General features: G+C 45.6%; 1 protein-coding gene across 3 annotated transcripts in view; it reads right to left on the reverse strand.

Annotated features, from left to right (window-relative positions):
- The window catches only part of LOC309371588 (receptor-type tyrosine-protein phosphatase V-like), a 53108-nt gene extending 25945 nt beyond the window's left edge, over nt 1-27163 (reverse strand). For 2 of the 3 annotated variants that reach the window (XM_081914370.1, XM_081914368.1), the window contains exons 1-14: nt 26711-27163; nt 21717-21783; nt 16824-17090; nt 12448-12714; nt 11284-11550; nt 9851-10123; nt 8687-8953; nt 7571-7846; nt 5558-5827; nt 4581-4850; nt 3596-3865; nt 2914-3186; nt 1469-1741; nt 398-670 (exon numbers count right to left, since the gene is read on the reverse strand). In XM_081914370.1, coding sequence (XP_081770496.1) covers nt 398-670; nt 1469-1741; nt 2914-3186; nt 3596-3865; nt 4581-4850; nt 5558-5827; nt 7571-7846; nt 8687-8953; nt 9851-10123; nt 11284-11550; nt 12448-12714; nt 16824-17090; nt 21717-21783; nt 26711-26782 — 3385 coding nt within the window. In that variant the 5' untranslated portion in view covers nt 26783-27163. The remainder of the gene's footprint in view (nt 1-397; nt 671-1468; nt 1742-2913; nt 3187-3595; nt 3866-4580; nt 4851-5557; nt 5828-7570; nt 7847-8686; nt 8954-9850; nt 10124-11283; nt 11551-12447; nt 12715-16823; nt 17091-21716; nt 21784-26710) is intronic. The other variant, XM_081914369.1, reaches the window with a different exon arrangement.
- Nucleotides 27164-27675: the final 512 nt, after the last annotated feature.

The raw sequence follows: 27675 nt of genomic DNA on the forward strand, positions 1-27675 counted from the left end.
TTACCGTAACAGGAGTAAGGCCCGAGTCAGAAAAATAATGAACTCTTATTTTATTTTGAGTTGACGCATTACTCCCCAGTCAAAACTACGCTAAAATTCCTGATACCTGGATTATTTTCTATGGGGCAGCAATCAGCATAAAAGGCTTAAATGCAAACCCAGAGGCTAGACAATGGGTGTTTTCATTTCCCCCTTCAAATGTGGGGTTTCTTTTTATCTCGAATGTTTTGGACTGTTTCCAAGGATGGGGAAACCCCACATTTAAAGGCGGAAAGATCCATGCTGGGATGGGGAGGTCATCATATGGACACCCTGTAATAATGGGGAGTCAACGTGGTTCAAATCCACATTTTGCTCCAGTGTGAACAAACCCGCAGAAGTGCATTAGGATACTCACATGTCCAGTCACTGACATTCTCTGCTGCTATCTGGTAAGGTCCTGCCACAGCAGCAACTTCTAGCAAATATTTGCTTCCTGGATTCAGGCCAACAAAGGTGAAATTAGTAGCATCCTTCATGACAGATGTCTTGGATGCCACAGTGCCTGATCCAGCGTAATAGAGTGTTAGTACATAGCCATCTTGGTTTCCTGCGCTGCGTCCCCAGGAAGCACTCAGCTTGTCAGTCTGCCCTTTGTTTGACAGATGCACCGTGTGAGGAGGCAGAGGACCTAAGAAGAAGGCAATACCAGAAGAGAAAAGCACCCTGGATCAGCCATGAAAATGTCCCTCTCCACTTCTTCTCTGTTGGGTATTAATTGGTTTGCTGTATTAAAAGTCAGCAGATCCCTAATTCACATCTGGGAGACTTTGTGTAGGATTACAGAAAGAAGGATAGCAAAAAACATCTTTCCCCAGCCTTGTCCCTCCAGTGCTGGCTGAGGCTGAAACATCTGGAGGGAATCAGGTTGAGGAAGGTTGAAGTGAGCACCCACAGGCTCCCTTCAGAGTGGTGAAGAGAGACTCATCCAAACAAACTCCTTGCAGTGGGCCCTGGCAAACTTTGCTAAGGTGGCCTCTTTGACTCCATTGTGTCCTGGCTCAAGGCTGCCAGTGCTGAACAGACCTCTTGGGCATGCTATTGAAGTGTGCAGGCTGTGAAGGGCAAAATTAGTGAAGGAACTGATCTGATGCTGGCCTGCCCCGGGAAGGTGGGGCTGTTTTAAATGAAATTGCAGATCAGAGTTGTTCAAGTGAATAAAATGGGTGGACTCAGTTAATCCCATTTCTGGTTTCCTATGTCTTCATCCTGAGGTGCAGAGGCAATGATAGGATTATTTCCTGGGTGATAAGAGCAGCCAGACAGCCTCATCGTTTTGTCTCATAAATGTCACAGTGCTGCTTTCTTTCACAGCAGGCTGCAACACTCTGCTTGGAATTAATTGAAAGGTTGTTTTGCTGACTGTTTCCCTCCCACAGAGAAATTGACATTCAGATTAAAATGGCAGATGTCAGGCTGTGCTACTCACTTGTCCAGTCACTGACATTCCCTGCTGAAGTCCTATAGGGTCCTGCCTTTGAGATGATCTCAAAGAAGTATTTGGCTCCTGGTGTCAGACCTGAGAAGGTGAAATTGGTGGCATCTGTCCCCAGAGATGTTTGTGCTGCTGTGGTACCAGATCCTGAGCGATACAAGTTCAACTCGTAGCCATCCAATCTACCAGAGGCTGGTGTCCAAGCCACACTCAGCCGGTGTGGGTGCCTTTCATTCCTGATTTGCACAGAGGTAGCAGGCAGAGGAGCTGTGAAATAGTAAGAACTTGCATGAGAAAATAAAGAGCAGTGACTGAAGGAACAGGCTGCTTATTGTAGCTGCAATATATGGAACTATCATAATTATCCAATGGGATCTACATGGCATAGCATGCAGACAGGACTAAATTATCAGTAATAGCTCAGGCTGGAAGAGAGAATTCAAGATTGGTCCAAGTCCAACTCAACCTTTCTCAAGGCAATTTTAGAGCCAACAAACTTTGAAGCACCTGGTTCAGTCCACCTTTCTATATAACATAGATTAGAGAGTTTTATGCCTCATCCCTGCTGCCCTGCCGCCATTTTGGATCTTCTGGAGAAATCTCTGTGCATGCAGTTGGTCACATGCTGGGAAGATGTCTGCATAAAGGATAGGTGTTATATATTGTGTGTGTGATTGTGGCCTGTGTGAGTCAGTGACTGCCTGCATATCTGCCCCCATGTGAGCCACACATCTAGAGAAGAACAAGCCTTTCCACTTCCCCAAACCTCTCACATTTCCTTCCCTCTAATGAGGCAAGATGGTCCAGGCTAGTAATACCTCAACATGAGGGGAAATCCTTCTATTTTATCATGTGGAATTCAGTAAGGGGGTAGGAAAGTGGGTAATTAAACAGAGTGAATAATAGGGTCAGGGATGAGCCAAGCCAAGTGCAAATGGTATTTCAAAATTATCCATCTTATAAGTGCAAAGAAATTTTGGTGTGTAGTCCACCAAATTCCTCCAAGTAGAAATTCTCCAACACTTTCTCAGATGTGAGGCTCATCATTTGCAGAGGGAGTAGCGTAGCCTCTTTTACTTCAGAGCTTTTTGTTTCTTTTAGCTGCTGCTACTGCAAATATCAATAGCAGTAATTGTGCTGGAAGCCTTGTCGGTATCCAATCCATATAGATTGGTGGAGAATATCTGAATAAAAATTTGCAAAAAGTGGTCTTTTTCTCGGGAGGCAAGAACAAGAAAAATCTCAGAAATTTTCTCAGGAAAAGAAAAGCCTTCTGAGAAATTTCAGTTCAGCTCTAGACCCAGGAGAGGAGAGATGAAATGGGCCACTGAAGAAGAGGAAAGAGGTTGTAGGCCTAGAACTGTACAAGGAAGCTGCATGTCAGATGGTAACAGGTGCATTCCTCAACCTTGGGATGGGACTTAGCCTGTCAGACTCACATGTCCACTCAACAGCAATGGTCGAAGGGGCCTCAGCTTGGCCTTTCACTGTGATGACCTGCACAGCAAACTGGCTTCCTGATGGCAAACCCGTCCAGAGGAAGTTCTGGGTGCCTGGCTGCACAACCCGAACTCTTTCCATGCCTGGAGGCACTAGGCTATACAGGACCATCCGGTAGTGGTCTCTTCCTCCTGGAGGCTCTCCCCAGGCTGTGTGTAGCACAGAAGAGTTGCCAACGTTACTCAGGGTCAGGTTCACAGGAGCAGCAGGGGCTTCCGGGGGAAAAGAAGAAGAGGGTACATTCAGACACAAAGGGCCGTTGATTCCCATGGCACAGCAACACCCTGCACATCTCACAGTGATACAGCTGGAGCAGTAGTCAACTTCTGCTAATCACAAGCCCAGTGCTAAAGAGAAGATCAGTCTATGCAACGGCTACACAAAAGCAGAGTATGAAGATATCTGACAGTTACTGCAGATCTAGTGTTTGACTCATGCTGCGGGGAAGAACTGCACCACCATCTAAACCTGCTCAAGTCTTTTGCATCAGAATTCATTCAGATGTAACTCCGTAACACTGTTTGCTATCATCATCAGCATGGGCTCAATTATTTCTCACAGATCTTCCTCCATCCAAGATGTAACACCCTCTCTTCCCACTGGATTGACCACCCGACTCACCTGTGCAGGCTGTGCTGTTCCGAGACGTGGAGCTGTATGGTCCAGCCAGTGCCCATACTGCAACGAGGTAGCATATGCCTGGGGTTAGCCCTTCTATGGTGAGGTTAGTGCTGGCTTTCTCGACAGCCATGTGGCTTCTGATAGCTGTGGAGTCATCTTCAGACACGGAGACCATGTAGCTATCTCTCTGTCCAGCTGGGGCCTTCCACTGCACTGTCAACACTGAGGAGCCATGGCTGGTCACCGTCATGGCAAGTGGCATCAAGGGCACTAGAAGGAGAACCACAAAGGGTTTCAGGAAAGAACTGTTGACAGAGAAGACAGCCATGCCTGAGGGGACAGCTATCTTGTTGATTTCTATGTTGTGTAACCCCTGGCAACTTTTCTAAAGTTTCTAAGTCCTTTGAGATATGACACACAAGCCATACAACAAATGCAGGAGGGAAACAGCAACAAGTAAGTTCTGAACAACCCCACAGGCAAGGCAAGAACCTGAGACATCAGCTAGTACCACAAAAAGTCAGAGTAAAAAGTGATCATGAAATAGGAAGAAGAGTCAACAAGACTCTAACGAGGCAAGAGGCTTAGCTGGAGCCAATGCCCATTTGCTCCTCCCATTGCAATTTGCCTTCGTCAGTGGCCATTCCACCAGGTCATGAAGTTGTACTAAGGAAAAGTTGGGGGTTGTACCTAATACGTCAGACCCACCGAAATCAATATTTCCTAACTGAAGTCCATTGATTTAAGCGGGCGTATTCTGAATATGACTGTTTTAGATGAATAAACACTTTTGTTTCCCTCCCCTCCCCATGTTCCCTTCTACGTTATGATATTTCAAATTGCAAGTCAATATTTTAGACTGTAAGCCACAGTAAGCATAAAGTCTGTGTACGGATGTCAACAAACGCATTAGGCTGAGTGTTGAGTGCGAACTTAACTAGAATGTTTGGCCTGGGAGAAAAGACAGAAGGGGGCAACATTGTACCTGTGTAGCCAATGGCTGTTTGTGAGGAAATGTGATGTGGTCCAGCTCTGGAGACAATCTCAACCCGGTACTGAGTCCCTGGCACCAGGCTATCGAGGGTCACCTGGGTAGTTCCATGTGGCACTGAAACATTCCGGATAATGGAGAGAGATTCACCCGAGTAGAGCTGCACCCAGTACTCTCGCCCTCTTCCTGATTCCATCCAGCTCACAGTCAGCTGCTGGGGGCTCTGGCTGCTTTTCACACTGACATTAGCCAGAGACAGAGGATCTGTGGTTGCAACAAAAATGGTGTGTGGGAGGGACATCATGGTGGGATAAGGAAGCAGGCACATAGCTGCTTTCACAGAGGCATTTTGTGTTAGCTTTAATGTGACATGTATCACTGTGGCATCTTGGGTTGCATCACACCAACACTAGAGGCTTTTGCCACCTGCTTGCTAAATTCCTACATTTATACATTCTGTGGTTTAACCGGCAGTGTGTTATTAACACTCAAATAATTTTGTTCCAATGCTACGTTACTCAACCTATTCCATACCCTCCAACATAGGGACGTCCCATTCCATAATGATAATTTTACTATTTATACCTCACACATCTTAGTGGGTTGCCCCAGCACTCTGGGCAGCTTCCAACATATATATATAAAAAAAACATTAAATGCTTTTTCAAAAAAACTTTCCTATACAGGATTGCCTTCAGACGGCTTGGGGGTTGGATAACTCCATACTGTTCAATATTTCTTCAATGAAAATAGGGACATCCTAAGGGAAAGTGGGATATTCTTGGATCAAGTCAGAAACTGAGGCACCTTCTCTAAATCAGGGACATCCCTGGAAAATAGGGACACTTGGAGCGTCTGCTATTCTTGGGGTTTACAAGAGGCTGAGATGTTAGATTGCACAAATGACGGATGCTTAAGAGAGTGTCACTATTGAGGCCTCACACGGTTCAGAAATTCTTTTGCATACTCACATGTCCATGCAGAGACCACCTGTGCTGAAGCCCGGTATAGTCCTGCCAGTGCTATAACCTCCAAGAAATATTGGCTGCCAGGAAGAAGGCCCTCAAAAGTGAAATTCCGCATGCCTGGCCCAATTGTGATGTTCCTCTGCAAAGGATGCTCCTGGCTGTAGAATCGCAAAAAGAGCTGGTCTCTGTCACCTGGAGGCAGGTACCAAGTGGCAACAAGACTGGGGGACCATCTGCTACTGGCCAGTGTCACCCTTGAAGGAGGCAAAGGGTCTGAAAAGAAATAGATTTCTCAGTGGCTGGTTGGCACCATACACCAATACCAAGCCAAGACATTTTGCTTTCTGATGCAAAGGACAAGACCATATCCCCTTCCCTAATTCTCCTACAGAATCCCATTGGACTGAAAGACTATTATTTCAGGACTGGGGACAGGACACTGTCTTACATCACATCCACACTAGATTAGGGTGCCCGGGGCACTGGCAAGGGGCCTAATGCCATTCCCCCTGCCCTCTTAAAAGACACAGCCTGAGATGACTCATTAGGCATTAGATCTAATTACATTCAGGGAGGAAACAGGGAGGAAAGAGAGGTGAGATACAGAAGCCAATGCAGATGTTCTCCACAAGGGCAGGTATTCTTGGGTGTTGGAGAAGAAGAAGAAGAAGAAGAAGAAGAAGAAGAAGAAGAAGAAGAAGAAGAAGAAGAAGAAGAAGAAGAATAGTAGTAGTAGTAGTAGTTTGGATTTGATATCCCGCTTTATCACTACCCGAAGGAGTCTCAAAGCGGCTAACATTCTCCTTTCCCTTCCTCCCCCACAACAAACACTCTGTGAGGTGAGTGGGGCTGAGAGACTTCAGAGAAGTGTGACTGGCCCAAGGTCACCCAGCAGCTGCATGTGGAGGAGTGGAGACGCAAACCCAGTTCACCAGATTACGAGACTACCGCTCTTAACCACTACACCACACTGTGAAATGGTTGCTATTTGTTATTTATGTGCATGAGACCTAAAAACCCGGGGTGCAGTTGTGGGACCAAAATACCAGCAAGCTTTAATTTCTCCTGAAAAACTCATATCAGCATTTGTAAGGAGATTACTACCCTCCAAGTCCAGTTTCAGACACTCTGCTCTGACCAACCACCCTGGCTTCAATCCACAAAATGGTCCCAATTGGTTATGTTACGGGTAACTCCCCTTTGGGGCTAGATGCTTGTGAACTTACCTTTTCATATACACAGGTTTGTAATATTTATTCACTGGGGAAAATGGGATGTGCAGCTTAAAGGCACTTCATACGCATGGCTGTCAGATATATGCAGATAGGAAAAGTCCATATGATTCATACAGGGAGGGTGGGGATGCTGGGCTCCAAGAACTAGTAATACATCTTGTATGGTTCAAACAACATTTATGTTTTGCTCAGGTGTGAGGAGAAAATAAGAAACCTGGGAAATGTGTGGAAGGGGATACACATGCGAATTCTCCTAATTTGGAGAAGAAAAAACCCCATAACAAACCAAATGAAGCCTTGCTTCATTATTATTTTTTTAACATTTACCAGTTATGGATAGTTTTGGATTTGGAACTTGGGTTTGTGTTTTTATTATTGTTTTGGGCGGCAAAAGTATAAAATTATTTACTTCACCAGTTTGTTTCTAGCCTTAAATTCATCAACAAGAATTAAGATTTTAAAAGAAAAGTTTGAAAATGTTTTGAAATTGAAAGGTCAAAGGTCTGAATTCAAAAGTCTGAAACGCTGGTGAAAATTTCACGTACTTCGGAATCAGGCTATTTGGGATCAGGCTAAACTCCTCTGTCAGCAAAGGCCAAACTAGGTCTCATAATATCCCTACCAGCCTCTTCCCTGTCTTCCTGCCTCTACTATTCCTTCAGATGGGATACATCTTCTCTCTCCTGTTTGTGGGTAAATACGGAGACTCAGTGGAAATCAAACAGGGACAGAACTTGCTGGGAGAACCCTCAACTACTTCTCCAGAAAATGGCATACTCACATGTCCAGTCACTGGCTGTTTGAATGATGGATGGATATGGTCCAGCCACTCCCATCATCTTCAGAGTATACTGACGCCCTGGGATCAGCCCGTCAAAGGTGACATTTGTCCCACCCTTCGTCGCTGTTACATTTTTCACCACCAACTGGGATTTCGTTTCCAAGAGAGTCCCTGCATAATTGCCTCCGACCCCAGAGGGACTCTGCCAAGAAGCCCATAGTGACCTGGTGCTGTGACCGCCATTACTGAGGCTCAGATGCTCCGGAGGCAAAGGATCTGAAAGGAGGAGATCAGACCAATTTCAGGCATTTCTGAGGTTTGTCTCCAGCTTCTTCACCCCTTTGCCTTTGGAAGCCTTAACGCTACCCGAATAATGACACCAAAGGTGCAGTGGTCCTTTGGGGAAGCTGAGGCTTTGCGATTTGATCTGATGGACTTTATTATTTGCTAATTTGTTGAGGACATAGCAGCAGTGGCTAGGACTAAGGTGAAACTGTTCAGACTCCCTCATTACTTTTGCTTCCACCAGGAGGTGCCTACATTCACAGTACTGAAATGTTGTTTTCTTGTGATGTTGTTACATGCTGCTGTATCATTATTGTGAAATAGTCCTTGTTGATTTTGTGGTGTATTGCTGTCAGCTGCTTTGAGCATAAGTGGAAAGGCAGCATACAAATGAAATGGTGGTGACGATAAAGGCAAAAGTGTGAAATGTCAGTCCAGTGCCACCAGTTCTGAAAGAGATTGTGAGCCTTTCAGCTCTAAAATCACCTCCTCACTAAGCTCCAGGGCCTTGGGGGTGACTGAACTTTGACAGGGCCCACCTGTCTCTCTTGCACCCACCCAAACCCCTTTCCCACTTCAGTGGCAGCTCCTTTTTCCCTTCAATTGCCCAAGGAAACTCTCAAGGCTTGGACCTGACAGTCGTGTGCATGACAGCCTATTGGGGGTGACTGAACTTTGACAGGGCCCACCTGTCTCTCTTGCACCCACCCAGACCCCTTTCCCACTTCAGTGACAGCTCCTTTCCCCCTTCAATTACCCAAGGAAACTCTCAAGGATTTGGACCTGACAGTCGTGTGCATGACAGCCTATTGGACTTCTCATGGTACTTACGTGTCCAGTTGCTAAGGACAAGGGGCGAAGAGATGTAGGGCCCAGCAATGGTGCAAATCTCCCAGGAATAGCGTGTGCCTGGTATTAACCCTTCGTAGCGCAGACTGTTATGACTCTTAGGCACGGATTTGTTTTGCACCAGCATGTGGGGTTCCGTGGTGTACAATGCTGCCACATAGCCAGTCCCAGGCGCCTCTTGCCAGTGGGCACGGAGCATGTGGGCACTGCCTTGGCTCGACAAACTCCCACCTGGCGGAGCTGCAGGATCTGGAAGGGGGAAAGACAGACACAAAATTATGCACAGGGCCTTCTATGAAAGGTCTGGGTTGATACGAATTGGGGAGCACCTATTTGGGAGCGTAGAATGAAAAAACCCCTTTCCCAGAAGACTCATTGTGATTTTTCTCCCATCCAGCTTCCAGAATAGAAGATGGACATAATTATCAGAATGGTCTCCTCTTCAAGTCAACTCAGAATATTTGTTTTGTCCAATGCCTAATAACTGAAGCCCCAGCCAAGACAGAGTACTGTTCTCTGGGAGTCTCTCTTCACTGACCCTGACAGATGGTTGGGAATGCTAAACAAACAAAAATCTTGCATTTCTATCCTGCCTTTCTCCCATCATGGAAACCAAGGCAGTGCACATGTGGTTTCCAGGCAGTCACCTATCCAGACCCAAACCTGCTTAGCTTCAGCAGGCTGGTGCCCTCATTTGCCTTTGAACCATACTCTATGACCCTGTGATGAAGGAACCTCTTTCCGTGGTCCCTTAGGCTGAGATTGATGAAGCATCAGTGTTGGCGCTGAAGACAGTGAGGGCTGGAGTCAACTAATTGGTCCCCACTAGCGCAATGGGTTTTTCCCCACCCTCTCCTCCCTCTGTGCCCTCATCTCCAACTGGCTCAGGGGTTGGAGGTTGGGAGAAGCCCCAGAATAGTGTGGGGGAAGAGAGGAGTGGGGAGATTCCATCCAGCAAGTAGAAATGCTTGCACCGACAGAGTGATCTCCTTAAAGCTATCTTGAATTCTTCCCTGTGTGTCCTCACCTTACCAGGATTCCCTTCAGTCAGGTAACTGAAATACCCTCCTGCCCAAAACCAGTAGCAAAGCATTTCTATAGGAGCCACTGCCTCCCGGCAGGATCTGAGCTTCAAGCCCTGCTTACATGTCCAGGCAGAGATGCTCTTTGTAGATGCTTTATGGGGTCCAGCAACAGCGGTCACCAAGGCAATGTAGCTTTTCCCAGGGCTCAGACTTTGGAAGGTGACCTGTGTGCTGTTCCTTGCCACCGATACGTTTCTGACAGGTGTCCTGCTCTCCCCTTCCTGCAGAATCACCAGGTAGAATTCTCTTCCTCCAGCTGGTGAGTTCCATGTCGCTTTCAAAGTGTTATTTTTGCCACTGTTGACCAAGCTGACATTGGTTGGCTTCAGGGGGTCTGGGGGGGGGGGAATGAAAGGCAGGATCAGCGTTCACCATTAACGAGTTGCCAAGAAACAGGGTGTTGTCAGCCTTCCCGAACCTGGTACTCTCCTGATGTATTGGACTACAGCTATGATCATCCCTGACCATTGGACATGCTGGCCGGGCTGATGTGAGTTGCAGTTTGGAGGGCACCAGGTTGGAAAAGTGTGATGTGGTCTGTAAACCTGTGGACAGAGCTTATGACTTCCTTAATTCAGAGCCAACATATCATTTTAGGTGCTTTAGGAATAATTAGTAAATAGATTGTGTTAGCTTTCCAAACCCTCAGCTGCTCACATGATTCAGAGTTCTCCATCTCAACTCTTAGGATAATTGAAGGGTCAAGCTAGCACTGATAAGTGGAGCACAAAACTGGAAGTTTGACTTCTATTTCAGATGCATATCTGAATGTGATGTAAATAAAGGGGAATGTCTGGGATGTACCTGCTCTGCTCTTGAGTTCTATGAGAAATAGGGGAATATTTTGAATGTTAACACTTACAAACACACATAATGTAAATTCTCCCTGATGGCAACTACAGTTGATGTAAGAGAAACCCACACTTCAAAGGAAGGAAATGAATTTAGTTGCTTTGCATAATACAAGTGAGGAGAAAACCAAAGGTTTGATTTGCAGGTAGCTTGGATTCCCTAAACATGAAAGCTAATCACTGGAATATAGGGATGGCCTTTTAGAAATGGTCACTGGGACCTGAAGGACCCTCCTGCATTAAGAACACACCCACCGACTGGAAAAAGTCTGACTGACTTTTGGAAATTCTCAACTTTATTGGCACTGCTTTGGTAACGTAAAACACAATGTCTCTGGTTCATGTATTCAGAAAGTAAATTATGGAGCCTCTATTACAGTAGAGAAACAGAAGCACCAAATAATAAACAAAGAACAATATGACTGTCTTTATTTCACAGCCAGAACATACACATGTTCATGTGTGTTAGTTATCCTTATTAAACAGATGCAGAGCAAGCTTCTAGGTCTCTCAGGATAAGGACTACCTGTTATTGTAACCCTGCCTTATTCTGTTTCATAGGCTCAAAGTAGCCTCTCATTCTAGTTTAGGCCTGCCTACCTGACTTCCAAGTGCCTTGAACAGTATTCTACTGCATACTCACATGTATAAGCTGTGACATTGGGCCCCTCTATCAGGTAAAGCCCAGCTGCGGCGCTGATCCCTAGGCGATAGGGGGTGCCCGGCTGCAGGTGCTGGAAGACGTAACTGGACAGGCCTCTCCTGAGCGACACTGTGCTGCTCTCAGCTGTAGTATGGAGATTCTGCAGAGTGAGATGGAGCCATTCTGCTCCCTCTGTTTTGGCCCATGAGGCTGTCAGACTGGAGCTGGAGTTGCTATGGAATGCCAATGCCTTGGGGGCAACAGGAGCTGTTGGGACAAAGGAAAGCTGAAGTCAGTCATCACTCACTACAGAAAACCACCTGCTCCAAGAAGAGGGGTCCCTTTTCAAAGATGCCCCCACTCCATGGAAGTCCCCAGTCCTCAGAAGAGGACACTCCAGCACCCTTGCAAACAAATCAGTCAGTGAAAGCAGCTACTTGCTTGCCTTGCTCACACATACATGTGCCAATTTTTGATGGCACGCTGGTAGCCTAAAGCAGAGGTGGCCCTGCAGATGTTGCTGGACTCTAGCTCACATCAGCCCCAGTCACCATGGCCAACAGTCAGTGATGATGTGAGTTGTAGTCCAGCAAGAACCACAACTTCTCTGCCTTTGGCCTAATGGAAGAGAAAACGATCAGTTTTAAGAACACAGGGATATAAGAGCCCCACCAGAGCTGGCTAAAGACCCATCTGGCCCAGCATCCTGTTCTCACTGTGGCCACGTGAAGCCTGCAACCAGAACCTGAGCACCAACAGAAGTGTCTCCATTTGTGATTCCCAGTGACTGGTTGTCATCTTTTCCTGCTTGGCTGCTTGAAGGTGAGTCTTACTCCATAGACAACTAAGTTGTCTAAATTGCCTATCTAAATTGTAAGCCGCCTTAGGGACTGCACTGAAAGGCAAGTCATAAATCACTTTATAATAAATAGATAAAATTCCAGGCCTCATAAACTCCACGGGTGTCATAAACTAATGTCAGGCATGGCTAATTAGCCCCTGCCTACTTTCTTTTCCCCCTCACTACTCCTTGAGCATGCGGGAACAATGAGATAACGTAGCCCCGCCCAGGTATCTGATTAATTTCTGGAGACGCTTCTGTCTCTACAGAGTTGATTTTATCCTCCAACAACGCCCTCAGGCCAGAGTAGCAACTTTCCATACCGGTCCATTGACGTGCACTGGTGCTTGCTTTGGAATATCCAGCCAGGGTGGTGATTCGCAGGGCATATTCACTGCCAGCTCGAAGCCTCTCAAAGCGGAAGGTGGTGGCCCCTTTAGGGAGAGTCACATTCCTGACAGGTGCCTGTGAGTCTATGTGGTACAGAACCAGCTGGTAGCCATCTTTCCCGCCAGGGGCTTCGCTCCAAGAGGCTACTAACACAGAAGGGCCATCATAGCTGAGGGTCACATCCCGCACAGCTAAGGGAGCTAAAACAAGATGAAGGTTCCAAAACAGAGTTGCCAGTGAGTAAGCATTTCAGAACATTTACCAGATCCCCAAACCTATCTCTCTCCTATCTCTCTCAAATCCTGACCAGATTTCTAAAGTATTTTATGTGAGTTCTCTTCTAGCCTATCTGAAGTACAGTGGTACCTCGGGTTACAGATGCTTCAGGTTACAGACTCTGCTAACCCGGAAGTAGTACCTCAGGTTAAGAACTTTGCCCCAGGATGAGAACAGAAATTGTGCAGCGGCAGCGTGGTGGCAGCAGGAGGCCCCATTAGCTCAAGTGGTACCTCAGGTTAAGAACAGTTTCAGGTTAAGAATGGACCTCTAGAATGAATTAAGTTCTTAACCTGAGGTACCACTGTATATTAAGGGTTGCAGTTGGAACTAAAAAATGGGTGGAGAATCGGTGGCCCTTGAGATGCTGGTGGAGTCTAATTCCCATCAGCCGCATAAAGCATAACCAATGGTCAGGGATGCTGGGAGTTGTACTATAGCAAAACCTGGAGGGCTGCGGGTTCCCCACCGCTGAACTGAAAGATGAACACTTCACAGTGAAAGTCGAATAATGTTTACTCAGAAATAAAACCCACTGTGATCAGGAAAGTGCACCTATGATTGTATGCTTAAAGGTTCACAGTCCTCAGCTCAGCCTTATGTAAACTCAGCCTGCATGCAGACACAGGAAACAGGAAACAGGGTGTCTATAGGTAAAGAAGTGCTGGGCTGTTGCCAGGGCCAGAATTAAGTATCTTGGTGCCTAGGGCAAAGAACATGAAACACATCTTTAAGTCAACCCCCCTATTTTATAACGTAAAACATTAACACCAGTTATAATAAAACGATAAATAGCAAGACTTGGATAGACAGAGTTAGTGAATATTCATGGATTATTTTAGGAGGTCTGATGGCTCTGGAACTGGGAGAACTGACAGCGCCTGGTGCTTCAAAGCTTTGCCTTTCAGATTAAGGCTGTGTACACACTCTACCTCTGAAATGCACAGTTGCCATTTTATCATAGCATGCTTTTTTACATAGGACTTTGCCATTGCCATTAATTTGGTTTTAATTAATTTTATAATGAATGTTTTTACAATGTTTGAACTATTTTGACTGTTGTTAGCCGCCCTGAGCCCAGCTTCGGCTGGGGAGGGCGGGATATAAATAAATTATTATTATTATTATTATTATTATTATTATTATTATTATTATTATACACACCTTTATGCAATGGCACAATCTAAAGTAGCAGCTGCTAGCCAGGATGTCTGTAAACACAGGTGGGCATGTTTTAAAATTAGTGTGCAAGTGTTATCTACTCTCCTGAATTACTGTGTCCACAGATTATTATTTTTTAAGTCGTTTTCTGCAGTCTTTGGAAACTGGTGTGCTGATACACTGGTGTGCTGATCACCATACAGAGACAACTAAGGTATGGTATTGCTTCCTGTTTTGACTATTTCATTCATAGACAAGTTAAATACAGGGAGGGGGAGTGGCACTGTCCTGCAAGGCCGGAAGGTCTGCCCCAATAGGAGGTGACCTGAGAAAGCCTGCTCTGTGTACACACGCCGGCAGCGTGCACTTGAGAAGTGCATTCTCAGCACAAAATGGATTATAAGCACTCCAGCAGATCAAGCATTAGTGCGGGGGCAGGGATGACATGGGGATGAGGTCATGTGTACGGCACCCGAAAAAGGTTCCTGCATCCAGCTCCGAATGCACATTATCACACAGTATGTACACACCCTAAATATTTGCAGGATTTAAATCATTACTACAACCAGTAATCTCACCTAACACATTATTTTTTCTTAAAGTAAATTTCATTTTAGTAAATAATGCATATAGCATGTTTTACCTTCATTGGAGGTTTTGAAACAGAGGTTGGAAGGCCATACTTAGCTGGGGTTCCTGCATTGCAGGGGGTTGTGGACTAGAGGATCCTTGGAATCCCTTCCAACTACAGTGGTACCTCGCAAGACGAATGCCTCGTAAGACGAAAAACTCGCAAGACGAAAGAGTTTTTCGTTTTTTGAGTTGCTTTGCAAGACGAATTTCCCTATGGGCTTGCTTCGCAAGACGAAAACGTCTTGCAAGTTTGTTTCCTTTTTCTTAAAACCGTTAATGCGGTGGGAATCCGTGCTTCGCAAGACGAAAAATTCGCAAGACAAAAAAACTCGCAGAACGAATTAATTTCGTCTTGCGAGGTACCACTGTATATGGTTCTATGAATTATGATTTTGGTGGGTACTTAGATCAGGTGCAATCCTGCCCTAGCGCCGACCCTGGTTGTTGCTATACTTCAGAGGCACTTTCACAAGCACAAACTGCAATGAGGTTCTGCTACAGCTTGAAGGACAATAAAAAGGACTTAAATGGTAACGTACACCACCTCAGGTGCGTGGCTGTGGTAAAAACAGTTTTTGTGAAAACACTGCATTCAGCAAATTTCAGCTGGTGACTGACACATGAACTTCTGCGATCAAAGGAATTTTTCATAAGCCTGGAAAACACTTCTCTGTAACAGAATTGTCTGGGCACAGTTTGTCTGTAATAGAACGACCCATATCAGTTGCTCCAACAGAAAACCTTGGGCTGTTTCTGCAATTAGTGGCTCCCACTGTTCCAAAGTCCACAAGGACATTGTGAGACGGTTGTGGTACCATTACATTAGGAACAGGCGGCCATGGAATCACTCTGAGCTAACTTTGCGGCCAGCTGCCTGCAGAGCCTGACAATTGCTCTCAGTTTCTGTGCAAGTCACAGGGAAAGGTTGCAAATCAGTTTGCCTTAGTTGATTTCAATATCATTGTACATGTAAATTGCAAGCCAGGGAGGTTTGGAGGATAAGCTGTGATCCATCTTAAGAAAACTAACTTGGTAGCAAGTTTCATTCTAACTAATGAGACTTTGCTTCCAAGCAGGAAATACTTAGGATTGCGGAGTTAATAAAAGCAATGTTGCATGCACAAAACAACATGTTGCTTTTAGCTATACGATTCAGATGTTTCTGGAATGAAATGGCAAATGCTGAGATAATGGAGCAAAGTATTCCCCCTCCCCAGCAAAGCATCTGGAAGTTGTGAACAAGAGGGTATAGTGTTGCATAAACGATGGGCCAGACACACATTTTATTGGCCCAACTTGGGATGTGCAAGCAGAAAAAATAGCCAGATGTTGCTGCATTTGTGCTAAATACTGGATGTAGAACCGCAAGTACTGGTACATCATGTTATATTTAGCCTGACACAGCTAAAGCAATTCGGCCTGGAAGAGCTAGCAGAAGCTCTTCTTCCATCCAAAATCGAGTTCAGACCACTGTAGATGTCATAGAAAAAAACAAGTATACTGTAAAGTGATCCTGCATGTTTCTAACATTTGATGGTATTTGCATGAACATCAGTGTGAGAGCCGTGTGATTGGCATAGCCTCCCAGAAGCATCTTCTGCCATGTATTTTCAGACTCTAAAGAGGATACGAATGGCAGAGGGTATTAAATGAAAGCAAAAGTCCTAGGCTGCTCGGTTATCCTTTCTTTATGGGTAGCTGGAAGCTTTGACAATGAAATGGCAGCTTTGATTTTTTGAGGGCAAGGCTCAATGAACTATCTGCACTAGTGCAAGGCATAGTGATAGCCGAGCGGGACTTTCCTCCATAGCATAGCAGCTCACAATCCAGGGTGGTTCTTGCCTTCATCCTGACCCACTTAGTTGTTCTTTTACCTGTTCAGTAAGCTAGAAAACATCTGAGGGCAGCTCTATTCAGGAAAGGTTTTAATGTCTGAAATGTTATTATTTTTTATATTTTGCTGGAAGCCACCCAGAGTGATTGGGAAACCCAGACAGATGGGTGGAGTATAAACAATAAAATTCTGATTATTATTATAGAAGTGAGCACTTTCAACTTTTGAAGAAAGCACACAGCCAGGCATGTCAAGGGGAGGCCGCCATTACACAATGTGGCATGCTGAGTCTTGAGTATGTGAATGAAAGCGAGAAAAGGCGATGTCCATGTTTCTAAATATAAACCAACTCTATGCTCAGAATAGCCTCATGCGGCAAAGTAGATGCATTTGTCTCCCACTTACCTGTCTGCCCGGTGACTCTCCTGCTGTAGTTTCGTGCACAGACCAGCAGCACGGTGACTTCAATGCTGTATCGTGTCCCAGGAAGCAAGCCCTGGAAGTCGAAACTGGTGGCATCGATCCCAGCTGATCCATTCTGCAGCAAAGAGTCTGTCTTGAAGTCATAAAGGGCTAGTGAAAAGCCCCGGACACCTCCAGAGGGCCTTTCCCAGGTCAAGAGGAGGTAGTCAGAGCGGCCTTTGCTGCTGATGCTCACATTCAGGAGGTGTCCTGGGGAAGATAGACCATAAGGTGCTCAAAACTGTATTGTCCTTCAGGGTCTGCTGTCTTCAGCCCCCAAACCCAAAGGCCTGTTCTCTATCTGACATAGAGCAATAACACCTTCATCACCTAGGTGAGTAGGCAACGTGATGCTATCCAGATGTTGTGGGCGCCATATTATTTATTATTTATTTTTTAAAAATAATTGTATAACACACATACACACGCACAATCAAAGCTGTCACAAACACACAGAGAGACACTAAAAAGTATGTAAGAATTTAAAACAGATCACGAGCTAACTATGTTTCTTTGTTGACTCTATAAGTGTGGCGGCACATAAAAGTTTTCAGCAAACACCTGTTGAATCTCTATTGGAAGAGCACTCCACATGACTGAGCCAGTGACATTAAAGGCTCAGTTTCACGTTGATGTCAAATGAGCCACACAGATTCAGGGGAGCTCCCTTCATCCCTGACCATTGGCTGGGGCTGGTGAGAGTTGCAGTCCAAAGCAACTGGAAAGAACCACATTGGCTACCCCTGATCTGGGCCAAAAAGTCGTGGAAGACACAAGATTTGCCCACCTTGGAAGAATGGCAGATGCAATTGATAGACTACATGGAACTGGCAGAAATGACTGGCAGAATCCGAGACATGGGAGAAGAACAAACAGAAGAAGAATGGAAGAAATTTAAAGATTATCTGCAAAAACATTGTAAATTATTTGAATGTTAAAGTGATGCAGGATAGTGAGATAATGTGGCATTAGTGACAAAGCTGAAAGGAATGTGCAAAGATGTTTTATGAGTAACAAGTAAAGAAACACAGTTAAATTAGTCAAATGATGGGGGAATAGAAGATAAGTGGACAGCAGTGGGAATGGTTAGTTTAAAAGAAATTAAGTAATATTAAAATTAGTAAAAATAGAGGAAGAATTTGCTGAAACTAAATTGGAAATTTGAATACAGAAAAGGGAGATGTGAGGAAGTCAGGAAAGTAAGCTATATGAAATTAAGAGTTGAACTTATATATTTTTGTTTGGTTTTTGTGTTTTTTACCATTTATTGTTTGTTGTTGTGTTGTTTTGTCTTGTTTGTTATTATAAAATCTGTTGAAACCTTAATAAAAATCTTTTGGGAAAAAAAAAAGTCGGAGGCCCTTGAGATATCAGCAAAGACTCCTCACTCTCATGCTGAGCCTGAGTAGGAGTGGTTGGTTTATAAAAAGCAACAGTAGTATGACAGGCAAATCCACTGCATTAGAATAGTCATGTTTTAATTCTTTAGCATCTACAATTGCTAAACAACAGACAGGAAAATCATAATTTGGTCTGCTAAGACCATCAGCAATTTTGAAGTGGTCAAAGTGGGGGGGGGGGCAGTGTTGGCAACCCCAGCACTACATGATTCATTGTCTGTAGTCAAGCCCCACAATTCAACCACGTTTGTTCCAGCTCCTTAGAAAGGAACTCAATATTTACATCAGGCATTCCTGAAACTGATGACACCCTCACCCTGAAATGCAAATAAGAGACTGAAAAAGCCAGTCTGACTCCCAGCCATATCCTTCTACGAGTCAGATCCAGAAGAGAAAATAACTTGTTGTCACCTATGGCTCCCAGGTAAAGGTGCCCCAATGCATCATGAATAATCTACAGCCTATCCTGGACAATTCCACAGGCCTTGGGTGGTAGCCCTGTCCACACTTGCAGAAAGCCCCTCAATTGAAACTGGCTAGTCACTAGCAACAATTAACCATCAAATGGAGACAGAAACCTAAGGACCAGATTCTGCAACAAGCCCAGATGCCAACTCTACCTCCCTTTTCATACAATCAACAATATTACAGACATCATCCATAAAGCCAACCATATCATCAGGTGTTCATTCACCAGATCATCTTCCAATGCATTACATGTAATTTTTGTAATGCCCTGTCAACAGTGCCCTTCTGGTGTCTACCTAGGACAGGCATCCCCAAACTCGGCCCTCCAACTGTTTTGGGACTACAGTTTCCATCATCCCTGACCACTGGTCCTGTTAGCTAGGGATGATGGGAGTTGTAGTCCCAAAACAGCTGGAAGGCTGAGTTTGGGGATGCTTGACCTAGGACAAGCAAGTCAGTCTCTACAGAAAAGAATAAAGCAACACAAAAATGGCAATATTCAGAAACCATTGGCAGTCTTTAGAAAACACTTTCTTCCTAACCTAAAAGCCATCATTTTTCCGTGAAGGCACTTCATTCCAGCATGAAATGGCATCAACATAGATAATAGTTTCCTCTCCTACTGCAGGTAGGTAATTTAAAAATTAGCATAGTGAAGCTAGGAATGTTGTGTTATTGCACACTGCTGTTTATTTTGTTGACATATAAGCAGAATCACCTATGTTTATTTTGTTGACATATAAGCAGAATCACCATAGGCTGTAGCCCTGTTCAGGCAATGGGGCATGTTTTTGTGTTCAATGGTGGGACGTGGTGGGTTTCATCCAATCATACAAGTACTGCAATCTTTGTCTGCAATGTGTATGCACACGCACATGTGTAAACAGAGCCTGCCACTCCTGCATTTCATGCTGTTTGGCTTCATTGTTTACTATCTTTCCCCTCTATGCCCATGTATATCCACTAACTGTGCATAACTCTTCATGCATCAGAAGATGTGAACTCTAGTCGATGACAGCTTATGTCACAATGAATCTGTTGGCCTTTCAGGTTCCACAATACTTTGGTATGCTTTTCCCCTCCTGGTGGAGGTAATTATGAGTTTTGGATGCAAGATCTGCAGACACCTTGGGTGGTTTCATTAGGTGAATTAGCAGTTTAAGACAGACCTTGCCCTGTTCCTTTCTAATTCTAACCCACTGTGGAGAAGTATCTACATAATGAAGTCTTAATGTGTTCCTAGGATTGCAGTGTAATTCTCTCTGGAGACAAAAGCCTTATTTAATGCTTTGCTGATGTATTAGAAGTGTGCCTAATGCCCTGTTTACCTGCTTGCCGGCAAAGTCTGTGTGCAACCTGTGCTTCTTTTGCATGTTGTAATTGTTAATATATTCTTGGTGGCTTGTGTTGAACTCACCTATGTGGAAATTCTGCATGCTGCAATTAATGGTTGAGCAAACATGTATCCAGGTTAATTAATATTGATAAAAACTTCAAGGTTTTATAACTATATAACCTTTAGAAGACATCTGAAGGCAGCCCTGTATAGGGAAGCTTTTTAATGCATAATGTTTTATTATGCTTTTATTTACTTTGGAAGCTGCTCAGAGTGGCTGGGGCAACCCAGTCAGATGGGCAGGGTATAATGATGATGATGATGATGATGGAAATGTGCAGTCCCTGAGTTAAGAGAATTTGGCTTGACTTGGTTTCCAGGAGGAAAGCAATAATAACTTTTGCCAATTCATTTTGGGCCTTTCCTTTACAATATTCTCCATCCCTGCAAGTATTAGATAGCTTACAGGATTCAACATCTATTTTGATGCTAAGGCAGAACACTTGTAGAATGCTGCTGTCACTTTTCATGATCTTGAATGTGCATCTTGCTTGCCTAAATAGATCTGACATTTAACAGTTCTTTGTTTCGCCAAGGCAGTTCAGAAGCTTTTGTCTACTACTGTATATCTCTAGCTACTTGAAAACACACTGAAATTCATACACAGAAAAGGTGAACAATAGTTTGGAGAATCGCCCGAATAAGGGAGGCCTAATACAATTCGGCACTGGCTCCAGGTTTCTTTTTACCCAGAACAGTCTGTAGAAACATGGTGCCGGGAAAAGAATATTTCCCTAGGTGTGTGTATTACTGCATGGAAAGTGGTAGTGCAAATGTCACAAACACTTATAGGACATATGATACAGAGCTTGTGTTGTATTGTGGACAGAGTGTAAGAATAGGACTGAGGAAACCTAGACTCAGTCATGAAGCTTAGAAGGTGATGTTGGCATAGTCACTGTCCCTTAAGCCTTAGGTATAACACTGGGTGAGGATAAAACTGGAGAAATCATGAATATTGCGCAGAAGGAAGGAAGGAAGGAAGGAAAGAAGGAAGGAAAATTAGAGATTAGCAACACAATCTCCACCCTCCTTCCTTCATTGTCTACTATTTTAATTAAACACACTCACACTCACACACATATTAGTAGTAGTAGTACCCCACCCATCTGACTGGGTTGTCCCAGCCTCCTATAAAGGGTTTGCGGTCTCCCAACGTGCACAATGAGCCAATTCTTTTAAAAAGTTGTGGACTGTAAGAATGCCACCACCACCCCGACACACACAAATGCCACAAATAGTTTTCAGTGACTCTTTAGATTAAAGGGAGTTTTTCAAGCTGTGTCCTTTCCCATGACGCTTGGCTCCATAAAAGCCAGTTGGAAGTTGAAGGCTGAGCTGCACTGGGGAGGAAAAGTATCTCTCCCTCTTCTTCAGGGAAAAGAAGGTGAGCACATTGAGGGACACCTTCCCATTATATTCTTACTCCCTTAGGTCTCCCTCACTCCATCACTTTGTCCCTTGGAGCGATCTCTAGGGAAATATATCTGGTTCCAATAACAGTGGATATTCCTGTGATATTCCAGATTTCCCTGTCTGGGAACTCCCAGGGGAGAGAAGCAGAAAACTCACCTTTCTCGTCAGGCAGTCCTTCCACTCCTGGATTCCTTTGCCAATCTGTTTGGTTGCATCTGTCATCCTATGAGATTGAAATTAATAAAATCCTTAGTGGTGTCTGGATAGAAGCAAGGCTCAGAAAAAGACTGCATCTCTATTCTGCCATAAAAACAAAGAGACACAACACCTCTAATGTTATGACACCCCAGTGGTGTGGAATCTGTGACCCTCCAGATGTTGCTGAACTCCAACTCCCATCGCCCCCAGTGAGCATAGCCAATGGTCACAGATGTTAGGGCCACAGGTTTTCCCATCCCTGAGATACCCACCTTTATGCCTGGTCCCTCACACTTGCAGTTTGTGGAGGGGACACCTCTCTGATTCGAATCACTAAGTCCAGTCATCCCTATCCTGGTGCCCTCCAGATGTATTGGACTCCAGCTCCTATCAGCCCCATCCAGAATAGTTAATGGCCAGGGATGGGTGCATGAAACTATTTTAAAACAGAAGTGCATCCTCACCAGACATTGCTACCACAACCTCAAAGGGGAAGAGAGTTTGCATCCAAATGGATGGGTACAGCATGGAATGCCTGAGTGGTGGAAGGCTACATCTTCTTTTCACAGTCAAGGGCTCAGCATTGACAGCTGCCAAGTGCTGTCCAACTACAGATCCTACCTAGACTGGCTTACAGGAACTGTAAGGTCTGGCTGCCAGCCTCCCTTCCCAGCTTGGTATGTCTCTCTGGAAGCCAGACTTGTTGCTGTGTACAGCCAAGCCCTGCCTCTTGCATTGTTTTTTCTTTCTGGCATTATCCAGGTTGCTTCCTTCGTAACAAGGGTCAGGTCATTACGCTGCAGCTGTAGTGGACTCCCTGGTTCTCCCCATTTTGGTATGTGGTGGTAAAGGGCGGTGCCTGAAGTAAACAATTAGGGGCAAACTAGGCATTACATGGGACGCGGGTGGCTCTGTGGGTTCGAAGGTCGCGGTTCGAATCCCCACAACGGGGTGAGCTCCCATTGCTCAGTCCCTGCTCCTGCCAACCTAGCAGTTCAAAAGCACATCAAAATGCAAGTAGAAGGTACTTCCAGCGGGAAGGTAAACAGCGTTTCTGTGTGCTGCTCTGGTTTGCCAGAAGCGGCTTAGTCCTGCTGGCCACATGACCCGGAAGCTGTACGCCAGCTCCCTTTGCCAGAAGCGGCTTAGTCCTGCTGGCCACATGACCCGGAAGCTGTACGCTGGCTCCCTCAGCCAATAAAGCGAGATGAGCGCTGCAACCCCAGAGTCCGTCATGACTGGACCTAATGGTCAGGGGTCCCTTTACCTTTACCTAGGCATTACATGCAGTCAATGTTCCCTCACAGGTGTTTTTTATACGTGTGTGTGTGTGTGTGTGTGTGTAAAACAACATCATAAGTCTGCATATGTAAACATAAATAGAGGAACAGTGATAGGAAGGTGGTATGTCTTTTCCCATTTTTACCAAAACTAAGATACCTGTGGAAGAACAGTTGGGGGGAGGATGAGATTATAAATGAAAGAAAGGGGGGGTCAAGCACATGGACACCACACTTTCCCTCCACTTAAATTTTTAGCCTTCTAAGGCTTTTAATTTTATTTTTAATGATTGGGAAAGTTACACCCAACTGCATAAAATGTCTAGATTTCGCCTCCACTCTAGTTGCAGCCCTATGGCAATAGTTAGGTTGGAGGAATGTGCAGTTGGAAAAGCCAGGAAGAAATGATCTATGGGAGTTCCTCCTCTTTACATCAGGTTTAGTTTAAGCTCTAATGTCCTAATTTGGCTCCTAATTTTACAATGAGATTTGGACAAGAACAAAAACCCCTAAGATTTGCTTATCAGGGTCTGACCAAAGCAGGGACGCGGACTTATAAAAAATATTGGGGGGGCCCGGGAAAGCTCATGAATAATAAATAAGCTCATGAATATGCAAATAAAGTGGCGCCGCCTCCTCGTGAGCGAATAGGGGAGAGCGTGCTGCGCCTATTAATCAGCTCCAAAGGAAATTGGGTGGAGCTTTTGCTCGGGAGGGAGGGCAGGAGGCATGCAGCCCGCCCCTCCCTGTGCATTTTGGGCTGGGGGAGGGGCGGCGATGGCGCTCTGCTGGAGGGGCGCCGGAGATTATTGGGGGGGCAGAGCCCCCCAAACGAATTTTTGAGGGGGCTCGGGCCCCCTCAAGCCCCATGGAGTCGGCGCCTATGGACCAAAGATTCCCCTTATGCTGCATTCTGTCTCCAATAATGGCAACCAGCAAGGTTGCCAATTAATGGCAACCAGCAAGGTTGCCAGCAGAAAGGAGCCTGTTGCTTTCCACAACAGGCTGATGTGTAGAAATCAGTGGGTACAATGTTTTTTTTGCAGGATGGAAATAAACATTATCCGGGGCCAGATTCAACTAACTGGTCCTGCTAGCAGAAGCCCATACAAGGACTTCCACTAGCACAATGAGGCTTCCTTCCAACTCAACAAATTAGTGGAAGTGTGGGTCAGCAGTACCCCCAGAACAGCATGTATGGGGAGATAATTTCATTGGGCAAGCAGAAATGCATTCTGATGGAATGTTTGTAGCAATGTGGAGCTGAATTCCTCCCAATGTCTGTGCATCAAGTTGCTGTTAAAGGCAGAGCTACATGGACTGGAAAGGGCCGAAGCTGGCAACTCTCCCAGCTGGATGACCCTGGATTGCTCACAAGCAAGGCATGCTGGAATAGCTTTCTCCTGTTGTATCCCCCCCCCCACATCCATTAATCCTGAACAGTGAAGTTCTATTCATGAAATGTAGAAGTTCTGTTCAAGATTACTTGTTGTCATTGAACAATCCTGACTTTTGAAATTCAGTTTTAAAGGTATTTATGCTAGTCGGAACAGCTTGTCGGAATGATTTCCACATATGAATTGTGTGTGATGATGCATACTGTTTTGTTTGTTCTGAATTTGCTGCTGAATATCATGGTTAAAACCAAGATCTAGTGCAGGAGTTACCAACAAGGCACCCTATAAACGTTGGTTGGACTCCAGCTCCCATTATCACCAGCCGGTATAGACAAGGGTCAAGGATTATGGGAGTCCAACATCTCTGGACTTCCAGAGAGCTACCCAAATGAAAAAGAGGATTTTGAAAGGCTTGCAAGTATGTAAATCTTATGGTTGGAATAGCATCTCATGCAATGCATCTGGGGAATTCTCGCAAGTGGCAGGGCAATGCAACACCAATCCCTGTCCTTGGCCTCACCCTGCCTCCAGGATGGTTCTCATGACATGATGAAGAAAGTGATCAGAATCACCAGGGAAATCACCTGCCTGACTGAACAACCTTCTCTAGAGCAGAGCCAAAATTTCTTAGAAGATGTGATTTTTCATTCTTCCTCTTACCTCATTCTTCCCCCCCCTCCCAAAAAGAGAAAGCCATTTTGCAGAATTTTCTACTACAGTGATACCTCAGGTTAAGTACTTAATTCGGTCCGGAGGTCCGTACTTAACCTGAAACTGTTCTTAACCTGAAGCACCACTTTAGCTAATGGGGCCTCCTGCTGCCACCGCGCCGCCGGAGCCCGATTTCTGTTCTCACCCTGAAGCAAAGTTCTTAACCTGAAGCACTATTTCTGGGTTAGCGGAGTCTGTAACCTGAAGCGTATGTAACCTGAAGCGTATGTACGGTAACCTGAGGTACCACTGTAATATTATCCACCTTTTTGTGGTGCCATCATTCTCCTCAATCTCCTGCATGATCCCGAATGATGCTAGGGCCCTTTAGCAACAAAGTGGGGGGGGGGGGGACTTGGGGATGCAGAGGTTGTGCTACTGCCACACCTAATGGTGACATAATAATGAGGATAATTTCTCCTCTCTCTGGAGAAATGCTCTGAAACACAAGTTTTTTTCTGTACACAAATAGAGTGGAGAATTGTGCCTGAACCGGCACACGGAGTCAATGTACAAATCAGACCAAAAGCCTATCTAGTCCAGCATCCTGTTCTCACAGTGGCCTTCATTTTGCTTGCCCCTTTCTGCACCTTTCTCAGCTCTACAATATCCTTTTTGAGGTGCAGCAACCAGAACTGCACACAATATTCCAGGTCTGGCCGCACGGTAGATTTGCGTAAAGGCAAATTTCTACAACTATCAATGCATTGTGAGGGGGAAAGGAGGAACTAGGCCCTTAATGGAAACAGGTGCACCTGATGAGGGTTCATGTGCCCCAGCCGGGGTGTGGGGGTGTGTGGGAAGCATACATAAGTCCAGAGAGGCTGGCAGGAAACACCCAAGTAGAACTAAAAGTATAGAGTATGAAGTATAATAATGCACCTCATTCCAGCATTTCCAACAGACTCAGCATCCAGAGTGGGAACCTGGTGTGCTTCTGAGTCGGGCAGGTGAAGGTGTGTGAGCAGCGGCAGAATGTGCCACACACACTGAGCACCAGGGCAATTACTCATGGCAAGCTCCCATCTCTGTTTACAGGCCCACTGTGTGGCTTTGCCTCCTCACACAGGAAGCCACCTTCTCCCAAGTCAGACCCTTGGTCTAAACAGCTCTGGGGTTTCAGGTAGGGGTCCATCTCCTACCTGGAGATGCTGGGGACTGAACCCGAGACCTTCTCCATGTGCCCTACGACTAGGCCATGCCCCTTCCCATGCCCTGTTGCTGAGCGCTGCGAATCCCCATGCACCACATTAAGTGTCCTCCTGTCCTGTTCACGCGCACTGCCTTGGCACAAGGCTCTGTGGTCTCATTTAGAGGAGAGGCCGGGGGAAGCTCCTGGAGGGAGCCAGGCTTCTCTAATGGGCAATGGTGCTAATTCAGTGCAGCTGTGTGGCCAGCAGGCAGGAATGCTCTCATCCCCCAGCGGAGAAGAGAAATGCAGGCTGGCTGTAACTCGGAGGAGCCGGCCTCCACCGCCAGCAAGGAAAGGCACTGGAAGGGAGAGAGAGAGAGAGAGAGAGAGAGAGAGAGAGAGAGAGAGAGAGAGAGAGAAACGTGGACTCACCTCAACCACAGCTTGCAGATGTGCCTGCGAAGAGGCCCATTCCATGGGCAGCAGCAGCAGCAGCCACAGCATCTAGTGGAGAGAGGGGAACGAGGAGCAGAGAAAGGCAGCTGCAGCAGCAAGTTATAGTCCTCTTCGAAGAGCAGCTGCCCTCCTCACCCAGCTGTCCCTACGGCAACTCCTGCAGACTTCCCTCGCTGGCCTGTGACATCAGGGCCCTGGCATGCAGGATGCCAGCTCCAGCCGCCAGTTTGCCGGGGAGTTCAAAGGTGTATGTGTGAGTTTGCGAGAGGCTCTGCATGAGAGGACGAGGAGCGTGCCTGTGTGTCTGAGAGAGGGAGAGTGTGCCTTCCTCTCTGTGTGGGGGAGCATCGACTGTTCCCTGCGCGAGAGAGGCTGTACGTGTGTGGCTGCGTGTGTGAGCAAGCCTTGCCAGCACTGTTCCTCCATGTGGGAGTGTCTGTTTCTATGGGTGTGTGTCTCCAAGAGGACGTCTTTTGTCCTGGGTTTTTCTTTTGTTTTTTAGACATTTTCTTCTTTGAGAACAAGTTTGCTGAAGCTGACAGAAGTTGCCGGGGAGGGACTGGGGGTGGTTTACTCTTCTTGCTCAGGGTGGTAGAGTAGCCCAAAGAGAAATGTCTGCCTGTTCTCTCTCTCCTGGAATGAACAGACAGCAACATTGACCCACTAGGAGTCTCGGTTCCCATAAACTCAAAAGCTCCGGGATGGTCAGTGGAGTTTCAAGAACAGTGAGACCTCAGGCTGACTGAGCCACTGAGCCAGAACTGTGACACAAAAAAAGAGCTGAAAAGCTCACTGAAATAAAGATTGTCCTGGATGTAGCTGTTTTTCATAGCATTTCAGATAAGAGTTTTGTAATTCTGTATTCTGTATTCAGTCATTATCTGGACTCAATACAGGCTTCTAAGTAATTTTTGATCAATAAAATATTCTGCGTCGTGTTA

This window comes from Podarcis melisellensis (genome assembly GCF_964234715.1).
Source record: "Podarcis melisellensis genome assembly, chromosome: 6".
In the NCBI taxonomy this organism is placed as follows: Eukaryota; Metazoa; Chordata; class Lepidosauria; order Squamata; family Lacertidae; genus Podarcis; species Podarcis melisellensis.